General features: G+C 39.5%; 1 protein-coding gene across 3 annotated transcripts in view; it reads right to left on the bottom strand.

Annotated features, from left to right (window-relative positions):
- The window catches only part of ZZEF1 (zinc finger ZZ-type and EF-hand domain containing 1), a 56,869-nt gene that overhangs the window by 3,322 nt on the left and 37,448 nt on the right, over window positions 1-16,099 (bottom strand). For 2 of the 3 annotated variants that reach the window (XM_068210212.1, XM_068210210.1), the window contains exons 39-54: window positions 15,418-15,557; window positions 14,713-14,990; window positions 13,486-13,660; window positions 12,831-12,963; window positions 11,650-11,846; window positions 10,974-11,093; window positions 9,884-10,072; window positions 9,418-9,518; window positions 8,783-8,918; window positions 7,452-7,811; window positions 5,432-5,575; window positions 4,400-4,568; window positions 2,447-2,545; window positions 1,537-1,702; window positions 743-893; window positions 192-263 (exon numbers count right to left, since the gene is read on the bottom strand). In XM_068210212.1, coding sequence (XP_068066313.1) covers window positions 192-263; window positions 743-893; window positions 1,537-1,702; window positions 2,447-2,545; window positions 4,400-4,568; window positions 5,432-5,575; window positions 7,452-7,811; window positions 8,783-8,918; window positions 9,418-9,518; window positions 9,884-10,072; window positions 10,974-11,093; window positions 11,650-11,846; window positions 12,831-12,963; window positions 13,486-13,660; window positions 14,713-14,990; window positions 15,418-15,557 — 2,630 coding nt within the window. The remainder of the gene's footprint in view (window positions 1-191; window positions 264-742; window positions 894-1,536; window positions 1,703-2,446; window positions 2,546-4,399; window positions 4,569-5,431; window positions 5,576-7,451; window positions 7,812-8,782; window positions 8,919-9,417; window positions 9,519-9,883; window positions 10,073-10,973; window positions 11,094-11,649; window positions 11,847-12,830; window positions 12,964-13,485; window positions 13,661-14,712; window positions 14,991-15,417; window positions 15,558-16,099) is intronic. The other variant, XM_068210211.1, reaches the window with a different exon arrangement.

Genomic DNA, 16,099 nt, shown 5'->3' with positions numbered 1-16,099 from the left:
AGAATTTCTTCCCAATATCCTAGAAAAGCATTTGTGCAGAGTTCACTCACAACTTTCAGAGGCCTGTCTAGGTACTGTAATGGCCAAGTACATTAATACTCTTTTATAAACTCCACTGGGCAATGAGAAATCATCCAGTGTCTGCCACAAAGATCCCAGACCCAGCCAGCCCTGGGGCTGTGCAATCCTACCTGTGCTGTGCAGCGATGAAGATGATCTTCAGTATTTAAGGCAAGCAAATACTCCTGTAGAGATCCAAGCTCCTGTGGCCAGAAAAAATGCAATGAACACCAATGTTGCTACCAAAGGTGATATTCTACTAACTGACATTAAAATGCTGATCATTAGAGTCTCCAAGAACTGCACACCAGAGTCTCCCAAACTAGAGCACAGTTTGTGATCACAGAAATGAGCTCATGACGCTATTCATATTTAAAGTTCAAAACCAACTCTATGAAAACCACATGCAAATACCTTTAAATTAATTATTAATTCAGAATTGCTCTCAGAATAAACAGTGGCTTTAGGGCCTTAACAGTCATGACTACCACTTAAAGTCCAATGATGGATAAGGTAACAAATTCCCCTCTAATTAGAACTTGCTGCCACACTCCATAAGTGAAAGCTGTTAATGTTTCTGTAGCTCTGAGGGATAAAGGAAAACTGCATTTAGTGTAACACTGAATTCTCTGTCATTCCCAGCACTGAGGAAAGGAGGGATAGAAACACAGGAACTGCTTACAGTAACTCTGTTTTCTGTCACAAAGAAGAGTTCTGCCAGTGCACGATGAAGAGGAAGGAGAATACCAGGCTTGGCTGAGTCGTGACACAAGTTGTTTTCCATGTGGGTGAAGAGCTGCCAAAGTGGCTTCAATAAGGTGAGGTCACAGTCCCTGAGAAAAAAAAGTAATTTAAATGAAATTGTGATGCAACAGTGAGCAAACCACCATGCCCATTTCTGGGACTGGGAGGGGAAACCAAACCAAATCAAATTTAAGAGAACAAAGCCATAAATTCTTGACAGTTAACAACAAAAAAAAAACCACTTTGCTAAATGCTCTTGCATCTAGAAATACTCATGCCATACACACATAAGCTTAAAGACACACATCCCTTCTAAAACCCAATTACAGGCTTAGTAGTACAACTAAAAATAATAATTTAGAACCTATTTACTTTACAGAGAATCAGATCATCACTTCAGGTCACTATTTCATCCTTACCTTAATTCTGCAGTATAACTAATAGAAAGAGAATAAATTTCTAGATTACTTGAAATCTACCTTTGTCCTGTTTTCTGATGATATTTTTTCTTTAAAATGACATTTGAATTCATTAGACTTCTTTAAAGGCCAGCAAAGAAGAGAGAGCAAAACATTCCTGCTATCAAAGCACTGTAAATTGCATCTGACAGTCACATTAAGAAAACCTGCTTCAAATCACAGGGGTTTTTTTACTTGAAAATAATATCAGTTTAGTGGCTTTTCGCTGCCTTGCCCTTTGCCACAGGGGCAGGATGTGGAGCAGTGCACTCACCCCTGGCTGCTGCACTGCACTATCTTCAGGAGCAGGTGGATGGCCTTCAGGCGCTGGTGACCCGTCTGGCGACACGCCACCCCCACCTGCCACTCCCAGATCTTGGCCAGAGGAAGGTGAGGAATTACCCTTTCCTCAGACAGCATCTGCTTCAGAATTTCAAACCCTGGGAAAAAAGAAAATCCAAGCAGCTGTTCGGTTTTGTAGGGACACATTCTGTTCATAAAGTCAGTTTTCTCCACGCACCAAGTATTGCAAGCCAGAAATACTGAATTAAAATGCCAAACAAAAATCTGAGATAACTCTAGATTACATCCTGATGTGGCAACTCTTTTCTGAGAGAAAACTTACATAAAAATTAGAAAGAATCATATCCAAAATTAAAATTTTGCCCAAACAAGGCGAACAAAAAAAGGCCCTCCCTATTATATGACATGCAGTAGAGTTTTGTTGATAGCAAATAATCCACCAGCCTCAATTTCATTAAAAATATTTAAACTCTGAAATAAACTAACAAAACCTCTTATGCTAAAAATTAGACCCTGAACCATCCTATTTTAATGGATAACCACTTTTGAAAAATGCAATTACCATCATTTCTGTTTCCAATTACGGCATCCTGGAGTGTTTACTAAATACTCTGTACTTACTATCATATAATGAGATTTTGGATGCAAATTACATTATAATTGTAATCTCCAAGTCTCTGTGAAGATGATGTGTTTCTACCCCAAAGTCACAGGAAGTAAGAGACATCAGTTGAGTTTCAACTTGAACAAAACTGATCACGTTATTTCTAAGACACTGAATGCAAATTGTAAGTCAAGGAAAAGGGATAACCATAGGTCTCTCAAAGCTCAGCAAAATGACTAAAAAAGGCTCTTTTCAATACATTCTGAGCATCTCTTACCTGTCTGAAACCTTCCCAGGTGTCCTGCTGTCACTGTAAACTTATAACCCCACTCAGTGTTGCTCATGTCAGAAGTAAATCGGTAGTAGAGCGTGTCTCCTATGTGCAGGGAAGGAAGAAAGCCCACATTACTATCTTCTGAGTTAGTTTTGCCATCTCAAATACAACTTAGATGAAAAGTCTGAAATTAATTAATCCTATTTGTCTTTGTTCAAGAGAGGTCTTTTATTTTTTTTTGTAACTATGAAACACAAAGAACAGGTGACAAAGAGGAGGCTGAAGCAAAAGCCACAATAGTTTTCCCTGTCTAAAGATACTGGATAGGAAGGATAATGTCTTTTACATTTTTGACAACTAAATAGAGGAAATTAAAGAAACTCCATATTCTGCACACATAACTTCACTTTTCCAACTGCGTGACTGGATCAGTTATGATTTATGAAACAAGAACCCCTATACAGGCAGCCAAGTTCTTTACAACAACACTTGAATTCATTGGACAAAAGGTTCAAAATATATGAAATTAACATTTTTACATGTCAGAAAATTAAATTGAACATTTTTACTCCAAGGAAGAGAACTGTTAAACTTAATCACTTTAAATAGAAGGACTAGCAAAACATTTGACCGTTTTACAGTCAGGCAAAAACCATTCAAAAGGTTTTTGCCATTGTGGCATCTACACCTTCAGAGATAATCCTTGTAGTTGGCTGTAACATTACACAAAACATCTTCTTACCTACTGTGCTCTATAATACTAGAGCTGTTAAAACTTAAAATAACTTTCTGCCCCATGAAAAAGTCTGTCACCCTGGGACAAGCAGGCTAGATTTCATTGGGAAGCAGAATTTTTGAAGTTTCATTAACAAGAAAAATTTTGAAAACATTTTTTAGGATTTAAAATGAAATATCTATAAAAAAATTTCCCTTTTTATCATGAAATGGAGAGAGTGTTCTCTCCTACTCATAGGAGAAAGCCCTTCAATCAAACGAAAAGCCCAGAAGCCTTCAAATGTCTGATTTCAGCTAAAACCTGCTGGAACCAAGAACCTTAATCCAGACAGCCTTGGCTGGAAATGCATTTCCACAAGGCGAAACTCAAGTTTCACACTGCTCTAAACAATGAGCTTCGAAGCTCAGGTCCTTGGCAAACCTTGGCAACTATTAGGGATGAAAAAGAAGACAGACAGAATTTCACAAAAATCTAAAATATTTCTACAGAACACACATCTGCTTTTACCAAGTACCTTGCAACCCAAAACCAGCACCTTGTAACCCCAACTGGTTTGCTAAGAAAGTTCCTAAATCTCTTTACAGGTGCTGACAGTCCTTGAAGTCAAGAGCTTCCTGCAGTGCCCCAGTGCTCAGTGAGGTAAAGCAGTTAAAATCAGAAGCAGGGGACTGTGCAGTCCTTGAGCTCTCTAGCATTTGCTCCTCACTGTGCTCTTACAAATGTGCTTAGAGAATGCAGAGAGCAGCTGGCAGTCAAACCCTGGGTTCTTTCCAGCTGTGCTTGGCACCAGCTGGAGCCAAGGTGCTGGCACTGGCTCTCTTTGCTCAGAGCAGCAGCAGAGCACGGAGACAGAGATAAGCATATCTTTTCTTTTTTTAAATAAAAAACATGCTTCCTGTGGAAAGTAAGCCAAGGCACAAACAATGTAAGTGAATACCGTGCAGAACAAGGACGGTGTTGGAAGAGAATCAAGATCACATTTGTTTCCAGTAGCTGAGTGCATGCTTTGACTGAGTGGTGGAAAGAAAAGGTCACAGCACAACTACAGATAAGCCACTTTGCAGAAAGAAATGCAAGAGCAGCACGTCAGAGCAAACAGAGTGGGACAAGGAAAGGACTGGCTTTTTCCCTACACATCTCAGGAACATCCACATTTATCTCATCAGGAGTTTCTCTCAGGAGTCCCAGCCATATCCTCTGTACCCTTGAGTCAGTCATACCTGGAAGCTCAAAGTCAGTCCATTTCTGTGGAGACCCACTGAAGCTGTGCCTGTCCTGCTGGAAGTCACTGCTGCTGGACATGAGCAGCTCATCACAGCCCTCCTCTGTGTTACACTGGGAGTCAAACTTGATGGAGAGGTAGATAGCACCAGGAATGTGAACTTTATCCTGAGAAATAAACACAGCAGCTTTGTGTCCTGTCACACTGTACTGCCCACGACCCACTTAACTTTCACTATATGAACAAGGGAGATATAAAAAATATTACAGCATCGCTGTGAGTTTTTTACTTTGATATTTTTACCCTCAGTTAATTTAACAAATGTACAGCATGGCCTATTGTTCACATTAGCTGTTAAGCATGTAAAATGAATTGCCAGCAATGCTTTCCTTTTTCAAAAGCAGTAATTGTTGCTGATATTGATCTCGCTGCCAGAACCTAAGGGGTTATATGCATTTTAGAAATAAAAATCAGAAGAGTCAAGCAGCAGGGAAATTAAAAATCCCAAGACTGCCCAGAGGCAATAATTACTTACCAAACTATATCAGAAAAATGCTATCAAACAGTATCAAAAGAAGAAAATCAGAAACTGCTTGTGTCAGGGAAAGAGTCTAAAATGAGAAATACAAGAAAAAAGACACCACTCCTACTTTCATCTAAGGGAGTAACAGGCCAACTGAAACAAATCTTTGGAAGGAAGGGTAGAAACATTTCTTCATTAAGGCCTCGAAACCATTAACAAATCTGATCTGTCTCAAATACATGCACAGTAAAACCAAGTAAGTTATGCACTTTACATATGACTGAATTACAATTACATTCAAGTGCCTGACTGAACACATGGCTTTGCAGGGCAAGGCCTGAGCTATCTGACATCAGCCGTTTCCAAGCAAGACTGAACAGACTTCACATGTGCTTCAAGCACAGAAGTCAGTCCCACAGACACCCACGTGGAACTCTGAGAGGCTTCTGCTGCAAGCCCTGGGTGATTCCTGCTTCAAGTCATGCCTGTAATCCATGCCTGCCCTACCTCGAAGTTGGTGTTGTTGTTGTAAGGATGCTGAGATTCCCGCATCTGCACGGCCATCCCTGGCTCCTCCATGAACTGACAGGCTGTCAGGGCCATGGTTCCCAGCATGCTCTCCTTGCACCCATGCAGCACTTTCTGCAGAATCTGGGGAGAGAAACGTCATGGAAACATAATCTGCTGTCAAAAGAACATTTACAACTGCACATTCCATGGCTGACATGAGTCATGTCCAGCCACACAGTATTTAGGAAGAGGGACTCAAGGAACCAGCAAGAAACAAGGTAAATTCAGAAATTATGCCTGCAAGTGTCACCTCCATAAGCACAAAGCATTTCACTCTGTCTTCTGTTCTAGACCTTTCATTCTTTATTTGATAAAAACATGACAGATATTGGCCATGTCTCTTCACATAACTGCTAGAATCAAGGCTAATCCATAGAGTAATTAGCAAGAAACTAAAGCTGTAATCAAGTGAGATAAACAACTTTGTTAACATACTAAACAGGCTCCTTTACCTTCTATACACACAGGTTCTGATTTGAATACAATATATCATATATTCCAGACTTCAAAAAAAAAAAAAAAAAGTACAACTCTGCATAAGAAATGATAAAGTATCAGTTAGATGGCTGAAATTTTGAAAGCAGCAGATGCAAGTTCTGTGTGTTTAAAACTACCCAAAAATGTCCTTTAATTTATAAGGACACACTAAAAATAATTCAGAACCACCCGAGTCTCCTTTTTTCTTATTTTTATAACAGTGCATAAAAGCCCTGAATCCAGGAATTCTGTTACTTGAACTCTTCCAGGTCATCAGAGCACCTCATTAAGGCCATGTCTTCACCTGTCATCTCCTGACTCCTCCTATAAAATGTACTACACCAGCTCAGGCCAGCAGGTTCATCTCCAGATCTGCCAAAAACTGATTTCTTGGGAAAAGGAGCTTAAAAAACAAAGGCAGCATGTAGCAGTTCCCTGAATGCACTCTTTGCCTTGCACTTGCAGAACAGCCTAAGACAGAGGCTAGGTTTTTGCATTTAATATCCCTTAATAGATTTTATTCTATCAGTTCATCCTGCCCTTTTCTGAACCTATAAAAACACCCTGGGGCAACAATTTCCATGACTTACTGTGTCAAGAGCCTGTTCTTCTGGTTTGTTTTGGACCTGCCACTTATTACCTTAATCTGACACTCCTTTGTTTTCTTACTGGGAGGGCCAGTGAATAATACTTGCTCTTAACTTTTGCATGCTATTTACTGCTTTAAACCTACAGAGAAAGAGGAACAGGCTTTTCCATTACTCCTTCTCCCTCAATGTCCCACAGGGGAAAGATCCAGAATGAAGAAAACCAGTTGGTTCCTCATACTGAAGTTATTCCATGGCTGTAATAATCCCTGCCATTCTTTTCTAGGCCTCTTCCAGTGGTACTGCATCTTATTTTAATTTTTTATGAGATGAGGGAGTCACTGCAGTCCAAAAGAATGCATAGTATTGATTCAGTGGCATATCAATGCCTTCTGCTTTATTTTTCATTCCCTTTTTGAAGATTCCCAGCACTGATTTGCTTTGACTGCTGTGCAGCCTTGAGCTGACACTTTCATGACAACATTCTATTGTAGTTCCAAGATCACTTCCACCACCAGCTCATCAGTGGAGTAGCAGGTATTACAATATACACATTGAGATCTAAGAAAAAGCAGCTTTTAAAAGGCACTGCCTATTTTACCAATTTCTCTAGATTACCAGCTATATTGTCTATTTTCAAACCAGACTGCCTATTTTACCAGTTTCTCTTTCATAACTGAAAGAGCTCTCTTTATACAGCTAGTTTTTTCATTTTCCAGTAACAAGACCAGCACATCAAGACACTGACAGATTCCAACTGTTTTTTCAGAACTAATTTAAATTTTGGAGTTTCAATTTAGTTGAAAAAAGGAACTGCAAGTATTTCTGTTACTCAGAGTCTCATGGCATGTGGGCACAGGTTTTGTTCACATGTCTAAGTGAAATCCACTTACTTTTTCCCATAGCTGCTTCTCCTCTAGCTGCATCAGCATGTCCAGGATGTATGTCATATGGGCTGGGCCACTGAGATCCAGGATTTCCTCATTTATTGCCACATCATCAGGCCACTCAGCTAACAAGGATGCCAGCACATGCCTGGCATACAGAACTGCAATTGCCTCATTGACACGATACAGGTAGTCCCTGACAGCCTTTTTACTCCTGGAGTCCAGCTCCTTGTGCAGGAGAATGGAGCTCTTGGTGCGTCGCTGCTTGGCGTAGCTGAGCTGCAGGTCACTCTCTGTGTTGGTGATGAGCTTCTGGGCAACAGGATTGGTTTCTTCTGTTGCTTTATCACAGAGTACAGGCTTTGACTGCAAGAAGAGAAAAGCAAGTTGGAAAACAGGCTGTCAATAATTTACTGCCTTATGTTTGGATATCTGACCAGTCAAACTGCAAGCTGAATTTACAAATTAATTTGTCAAAAGCCTCACAAAAGTGGGATCTCTCACACAGCTACAGATTTCCTGAGAAACGCTGTTTATGTCTACACACCTCACTATACACTGATGCATTTGTGGAAACAGCAGTGTCAATTCTAACCAGAAATGTCAATTGAAGCTCACCTACAGAGGTAAAGCTACCGAGTACCCTGACATGAGGCAAGTTGGGAGGGACTTTTGGAGATCACTTGGTCCAAATTTGACTTAAGGCCGAGATAACTTCAAAATCAGGGCTTTGTCCAGTTAGGTTTGGACAATTTCCAGGCGTGGGTATTTCACAGCCTCTGTATAAGCTGTTGAAAGGCCTATTTTCTTTCTTATAATTATGTGAAACTGCTTCAGGAAGCTCCTTCCCCTTTGCTATGCAACTGTTAAAACAACTGTGCTGGTGACACCACACAGCCAGGAGTGAGCCCTCAAAATAAAGCAGAGCTGCAGGACCCTGTTATTGAATGCAAAGCCCAAAGCCTGCAAGTGCAGTGTCTACTTTTCAAAACAGATTCATTGCTTCCTTGTTCTGCTGAACTCACTGTAAGATAACAATGATATGCTAAAGCAGTAGCATGGCATAAGCTTACAGCAATGAGATACAATCTCTCTTGTGTAAGGGGAGGAAATTACAGCCTGCAATCACAATTTGTTCTCCTGATCCGGGAATCAAGTTCTTTCACTTCCTTATGGAAGGAATAACAAGGAAGAAATACTTGCTTCTTGTATCTGCTCATTCATTTTTACATAAAACATTGATAACAGATTATTTCAGATGTATAAAAAAATTTCTCAGGCTTGAATGCCAAAATTCATTATTTTCCAGCTGTTCCTTTTTGTAGAGGTGTCCATACCAGACAGGGTAAGATGATCATATCTGTATCCACTGCCTTGGAGCTCTGCTCCTCCAGCCTCAGGCGTTTGCTGGGCTGCCACTTCTGAGCCAGCGTCCGGATCCTCTCATCCGTTGTGATCACATCCCCATCAAACCTTCACAGAGGCAAAAGAAAATCAAACATACACAAGTGTGTTTCCAAAGTAATGCAAACTCCATTAGGGCAATTAAATGCAAATTAAATCTTCCCACCTTCTGTTTTGGAAAGATTAAACTCTGCCTATTTTTATCACGTTAACTGTTCCCCTTTTAACAAGCCAAAGGATTTAAATGTTCCAAAATCACTCATTTCTGTGAGAACATGGTGTTTCTCTGAGATGCTGTGAGTACCAGAAGACACATGTGAGCTCTTGACTCTTCCTCAGTTCACAGAATTCAGAGCTTAATATGGGAGCTAACACACAGAAAAGAGCATGTGATGTGGTCCAGAAGATGGTGACTTTCTTCCATAAATACTACTTAGCAGGAGTTTATTTCCTTACTTTTTCACACATGAAAACCAAATCTTATCCATGGAAGAATTTCTATCCAGCACTGAGAGGAATTTAGATTTTCACCCACCACTTTCTCTGCTGGACCCAGAATTTCACGTACCTCTTTTGAACTTCCAGGAAAAAAGATTCTGTTCTTTTCATCTGCAGCTCATACATGGCTCGAAGAATGTGGAGAGGTGCATTAAGTGCATTGTGTGTCATCTGAGCAAGGGGCAAAAAGAAATTTAAAAACCCCCAAAAACACATTAGAGGGGGAAGAGAAAGGCTGAATTTCTTTAAGGATGACCTAGGCATTATTTCCCACTTTGTAGGTAGAGAATTAATGAACTTAGTATCTGGACTAATAATAATGAGAAGCAATTTAGCAAAACACTGTATAATGATTTTGTAGCATTCATTACTATAGTTCTAGTTTATTTGCTTTAAAGAATGATGCATTGAAATCATAGACCCACACTCTATAAATTTAGAAGGAAAACAACCATATGAATTACCAAATGTTTTATGCAACAAGCAAATGCATAATTTGCAAATTTATCCAAAAGGGCATAAACTAATTTAAATACCAAGAAGCATATTTTGGTGGCTTCATCCAGGCCCTCCAGAGGATCAAGTTTGTTCTGCTCTAATTCAACAGGACCAACAACAGGCTGCTCCAAATCTTGATCTTGTTCCCTGTCTTCCAGTTCAGTATCCTCCTGTTCAGCCAGGGAACTGATATCTTGCTTTGATGAATACAGCATTATTGACAAAATCTACAGAGAAAAAAAAATATGGGGTGGCAGCTGTAGGTATTATTAGTTTATTTGCAATCAGCATCTTAGAGGAACATTATCTGACCTGGACAGTGCTTAACACATGCTATTTTACAAAGAAGCACACCTAAAAATAAAAAAACAACCCCAAAACACAAAATGAAACAATTTCCCACTTCACTAATGAGTTACACCTTCCATGCTGCTGCAAAGACAACTTCAGTGATTAGCTGAAAGTGCAAAGGAAGTTGAGAAAGTAATTATTTAACCATTTCAGTGCATCAAAGATTTGAAGATTCCAAGACAAAAACAGAGCAAAGGTGGCCATCACCAGAATGCCAGTGATGCCCCTACACACCCTTCTCCTTTGAAAACAGCCCTCTGGCTTCATCATAGCCCTAGAAATGAATTAACACAACTCCTGCCTAAGATAAAACATAACTAATGGCTGAACCACACTTATCTGTCAGCAATTAACAACCACTGTGAAAGAATATGCCCACGTGTGCACTGATCTCCCTACCTGCACTGCAGCAAAAAAAAAAAAAAAAAGTCATGCTTTTCTTTGAGATTCTTTTCTAAACTGAAGAATGGAATTTTCAAGAACAGTCTAAATAAAATCCATAAAACAATCTGAGTAGGTGAGTAATGTCTCATTCTGCAAATTTTTTTCCAAATAAAATCAGATTAGTGAAAATCAGCTCCTGCTTTAAAGAATTTAGTCTATTATCCACAGGATTATGATGGACAGAAGGAGGCAGATTCAGGGATATAGTTAAGTGAACATTTTTTCAGAGACTTATTAGAGATAATCTTGAGTCCCCAGGAGGGCAGTGTACTGCCATAACCTTTCATGCCACTGTGTGAAGCCTGACTTTTTACAAAATGTCACTTTTCTTACCTCCAGGTCTCGGAGGAGCCAAGTCTTACTGAAGCCAGTTCCTTTGCTACACTTCTTCACTAGAAGTTTGAGTAAACCAGACTGAAGAAAGGCAGACTGGATCTCCTTAAAGCCATGAATCTGCACACACAGACACACACACATAAATAACTAAAAAAGGAGCAATGCATCACAGTGCTTGTGAAGTCTTGTCATGCAGCCTTGGGTGAATTTCCTGCCCAGATGAACTACACTGGGAATCCTTTCATTTCCTTAAAATAAATATCCCCAGTTCAAATCCCTTAAGGGTATCATCTGTGACGTGCACAGAGCAGTAACTGAGAATCTGTTTTGATCTGACACTCAAAAAATAAAAATAAAGAAAACTTTAATACTTCAGGAGTGAGAAAAGTGAGCTTCATTCCATAAAATGTTATCTCTAGGAATTTCTTCCCAAGCTCTCCTGAGTGGCTGGCCCCCACAGAGGAGAAGCAAAACAACTTCTAGCTCAGACTCACAAAAGGTATTTAAAGCCCAGCAACATTTCCAACCCCCTACAGACTGGGAATAAAGGGATCCAGCTGTGACAGAAATGCCCTCATGGTGATTCCCCAGTGTGCTCAGTCAATACCCAAATTCCTGCAGCACAGGGTAAAACATGGGTTTTTGTTTCTCTATCATATTCTGTGTCAGGTACCTTCAGAGTTCTGTAAAGCCCCTTCAGAGCCAGTGACAAGACCCAAGTTGTTTCCACGGCCTCAGCATAGCTACTGTCCATGCTGGTCTGCAGGAGGTGGGTGGAGATGAGGACGAAGTGCTGCAGGTACTGTCTCAGCTGGGTGTGGGAATCACTGCCTTCCTGCCCACATTTCTGAATCAACTGATAGTCTTTCACTACAAGAAAGAAAAATCACAATTCACTTGGTTCACATGCAAATGTTGTAGTCATCTCTTAGTAGATATGTGTAGGCTCAGACATGAGACACCCTTACATCAATCATGTTGTAATAAAGGTCTTATACAAAAATTATCTCAGATTCCCTGAACAGTCAAGAAAGTATTTCATTTTTCAGTACAAGTTAAAAATCCCCAGGTCACTTTTGGCAACAGCACATATTTGCACATTAGCAGTACAGCATGCAAAGTAGCTCATGTTGTATTTTACAATTAAAATGGGGAAAATTCTGACCTGCAATTGATACGATGAAATAAATACTGCTCATCTTACTGTTTAAAATGTCAACAGTTAAACAAAAAGAAAAGCTTTTCTATTCAAATCTTCCTTGAATATCAAAATCTGTTGATTTTTCCAAATGTCTTTTACACAACTTCAGTAGTCAAATCTTAGGACAACCTTTGCTTTATTAACTTCACTATGTTAGGTCATACAAAGAGAAAAGCCCTTGCTCCTAAAAACCCAACTGATTTGTTATATATAATAAATGTTTCACTTGGTCTCAAATTTTAGGGATATCCAAACTGTTTTTAAATTAGCAATTGTTCTAAAACATTAAGCACAGGCTTGTAAAGAATAAGACACAAGCACTACACAAATCTTGAAACAGAAAAAAACTGCTTAATCTTCATCAAAAGCCTATTTCTGAGATTTCTCAATTAACAGAAAAGTCTTAACAGCTTTCTAAATCCTTTTCTGATTAAAGATAATTGAAGTAATTACTGAAGAAGCTTCACAATTTGGCAGTGACCTACAAGCAGAATTTGGTAACCTATGAGCAGAAAGTCAGGCAACTTACTAATAATGGAATTCAAACTCTGCAGACCTGCACAGTGGTCTTAGTTAACATTTGCTTTTGGGAATCTGTAACAAACTGTAAGGAAATACTCTGATTCTCTGGTTAAACAAAAATGTCACAGAACCTGTTTTTCTCTTTCGGGTTTTGATGTCTACAACCACTGCCCTGTTTTTCTCAGTGAAGTGCTTCAGGATGATCACATTGTGAGGCTCATTAGCATTGTCCATGTACACAGAACGAGTGCCCATACACAGCACCTGAAATGGCAGCAGAACTTCAGTTAGGATTTGGAATACTTATTTACAAATACACAGCCATGTCTTATATTGGTTACCTTTGCTTACTCTTGCTATTGTATTTTTTAGCTGAACCACTGCTTGATGCCTGGTCTTTAGAAAATAGAAGTTCAAGTCTATAAAAGAAATGTCTACAACGACCAACTTAATGTTACATAGGCAATGTATCAGGTATGAACATCAAGATGGAGAATGGATTGTTTTGCTTGTACAAAAGTCCTTTTAGATACTGAAACAAATGAAGCTGGTTTGCTTGTAGCAGTTATAAGCAGGATCCAAAGAAATGCCAGGCAAAACCAGCTCATTATTCTTCATCAGCTCAACATTAATCGTGCACGAGTAGAAAGATGTGAACTATGACATACAAGAGGTTTTGAGAGTTTATAAAGGTTGTCTCCCATTGATGGAATCTGTAGTATTCAGAAAGAGATACCTCAAAGCTTTAACAAATTCTGTTTCCTATAGGACTGACAGGCCACTTACCTCAGGAAAGCCAACCAGCACCAACAAAGTGAAGATGTTGGTGTGCTTTAGCTGGAAGGGCAGCTGCTTAATGCAGTGGTCAGTGAAAGCAGCAATCACATCGTGCCACTGCACAGAGGAGTTCAGAGAGCGAAGGATGTCTGCCATGGAGCTCGCCCAGTCCAGCCCCACACGGCTGCAAAGCAAGAGCAGGCTGCATCAGGAGGGCTCACTGCAGGCTCACCTGAAGATACTCCTCCTCAAGACAGCACATCACTGGTAATCTGTCACAGCTGCAGCTTTCAAATTACTACAGAACTGTTGTTCCAAATACTTAAAGCTTTCATGCCAGCTGACACATGAATTCTGCTTTGTTTTCCATAGAGCATAAATACTATTCTGTTTTCTGAGAGTGTCTACAGTCCCAAATAAAAGCGTGCTTGAACATTGCTACTGTTAACTCTGAATTTTAGTTTAGAACTCAGAAGTTTCTGTTTGCATGGCAGCAAGATGTTTATTTCTGAATGTATGTGACCACCTGCTCACTCTCTGGATCACACAAATAACCTACAGGGACTGGTCTCTTACACTAAAGTTACTTTTTGAGAAAATCCTTTCCCTCAGCTTATGCTCTGGATATTCTGCCTTTAAATTTCATATGCTTTTCTATTTTTATGAACCCTGTAAAACACAGCTACAATAAAAAATAAGTCACATTTAACAGGCATTACATGGATCTCAGAATGCTTGAGAACTTTCTCAGGATCTTCAAAACCTGTCCCTCCATGGTGTCTCCAGTGCAATTTTACTGTAAAAAACCTCTCTCTCAAATACTCTTCCGCAGAAGGGCCAGATCCAGAACTCAGCACTGGTGATAGTGATGTGACACACCCCTCCTCCTTTCCCAAGTTACACGAGAGATTTGTAACAATGTGAGAGAATGCAAGTCACACAAAAAGTAAAGGACTGTATTTCTGGTTTTCCTCACAGTTTCCAAACCTCACTTCCTCCTCCATGACATGGTGTGTAGGTAAGCACAGGAAATTAGGCCACTCTTCAGCAGCCAGCCTTCTTGTGGAAGGAAATTAGGATTCCCACTGCAACAAAGGCTGCAGATGCTAAGCCCCTTCTATGACCAGGGCACAGGTTTAATTACCTTTCTATTAAAAAGCCTCTATGCACAAGGCATACATGAAAGAAAATCACTGTTCAGCAGAGATTAACTAATTGGGTTAAGGTAAGAAGCACCTGTCTAAACACACAGCTCCCAGACTGAACAGAAGATGAGTTGTCTTCCATCCTTCTGGCACTGTAGACCCATCTCCTGGTACAAACAAATTATGTTTGGCTGAAAGGATTTTAGTCACAGCAGCATCCACTTCTGTAGGCATAAGCCTGAGGATTAACTGGCCCAGGAGTCCCAAGGTTAAATGATAAGTTTCATTCAGATGGCCAGCATTTGAGATTACAACATGAAACATCAGTGGAAGTATTTGTTCCAGGTTGATCAGAGACATTGTGAAGCCCTGCGGAGAGAGAAAAATCTCAGTGAAGCAGGGAAAGAAAACAAGATTTTTAGTCAAAGTCAGCACATAAAAAACCTTCTGTTCTGAAGGTGTTTCAAATGGGACAGAAGGAATGAGAAACTACATTCCTACTTTTGTTATTGGCCTGTTAGTGTGACCTGACATGTGAAGCTAAACTGAAGATTTAAACTATGCTAAACAGCTAAGACTCAACTTCACAGATACATTAAAATCCCCTTCCCTCTCCCCCCTCCCAGGAACAAGCCCTTATATTCCTTAGTGATGTCAATGTCTGAAGACATTCTAATTCACATTTCATAACATGTAAACAACATGGGCCCATACCCCACATTTAATTCCTATGAATTTTATTCATGTTATTTGTGCACGTAGGAAAAAAACCCAGATGGAAGTAAAAAGAACTAACTGATTTGAAAGGTGGTAACATAGCTGCCAGCAACCCCAAAATCCTCTTCTGAGAGCATTCAGCAAAAACTTGTTCCTGGCTAGGTATTAAAACCTTCTCTGTTGGTTTTTGGGTTGAATCCTCTGAGACAGAGTCACCTGCTTTGTAAATAAAAACAAAATAAGGAAATCCCCTAAATGACATAAAAAAAAAAAGTGATAGCTTAGTTTTTATAATCCAAATCTAAAAATAAATAGAAATTATAAAAAAGAATTATTTCATTTAAAAAATAAAGTCTTTATAAAAGTGTATAAAAGTATATAAAACAGAAGGTAAAGAAATTTATACCATCTAGTAAAACATATACAGGACAGTGCTAGACAGATCCATTTAACTTTCAAAATTCTTACAGTCCCAGTCTTTAACAGGATAAGACACTTATTTTCTGGTTCCAAGTGCATCAGAACACACTAGTGTTGTGTTAGACCAACAGGGACTGTTATCTCCATCCATGGATAAATACTTGTGGAAATCTACTCTGATTTCCAGACTCCTTTAAACAGACTGCAAGGCACTTGTTCCAAGCAATGTCTGGCAGGTTTTCACAAAGCAGACACAGACATTTGAAAATATGCAAAACTGGATTAGGAATAAAAAGGACAGCTGTTTGCAGATGAGTAGATATTTCTGTGACAGGGAAAAT

Source organism: Anomalospiza imberbis, chromosome 20 (genome assembly GCF_031753505.1).
Source record: "Anomalospiza imberbis isolate Cuckoo-Finch-1a 21T00152 chromosome 20, ASM3175350v1, whole genome shotgun sequence".
In the NCBI taxonomy this organism is placed as follows: Eukaryota; Metazoa; Chordata; class Aves; order Passeriformes; family Viduidae; genus Anomalospiza; species Anomalospiza imberbis.
This window is presented reverse-complemented; position numbering and strand designations above follow the sequence as displayed.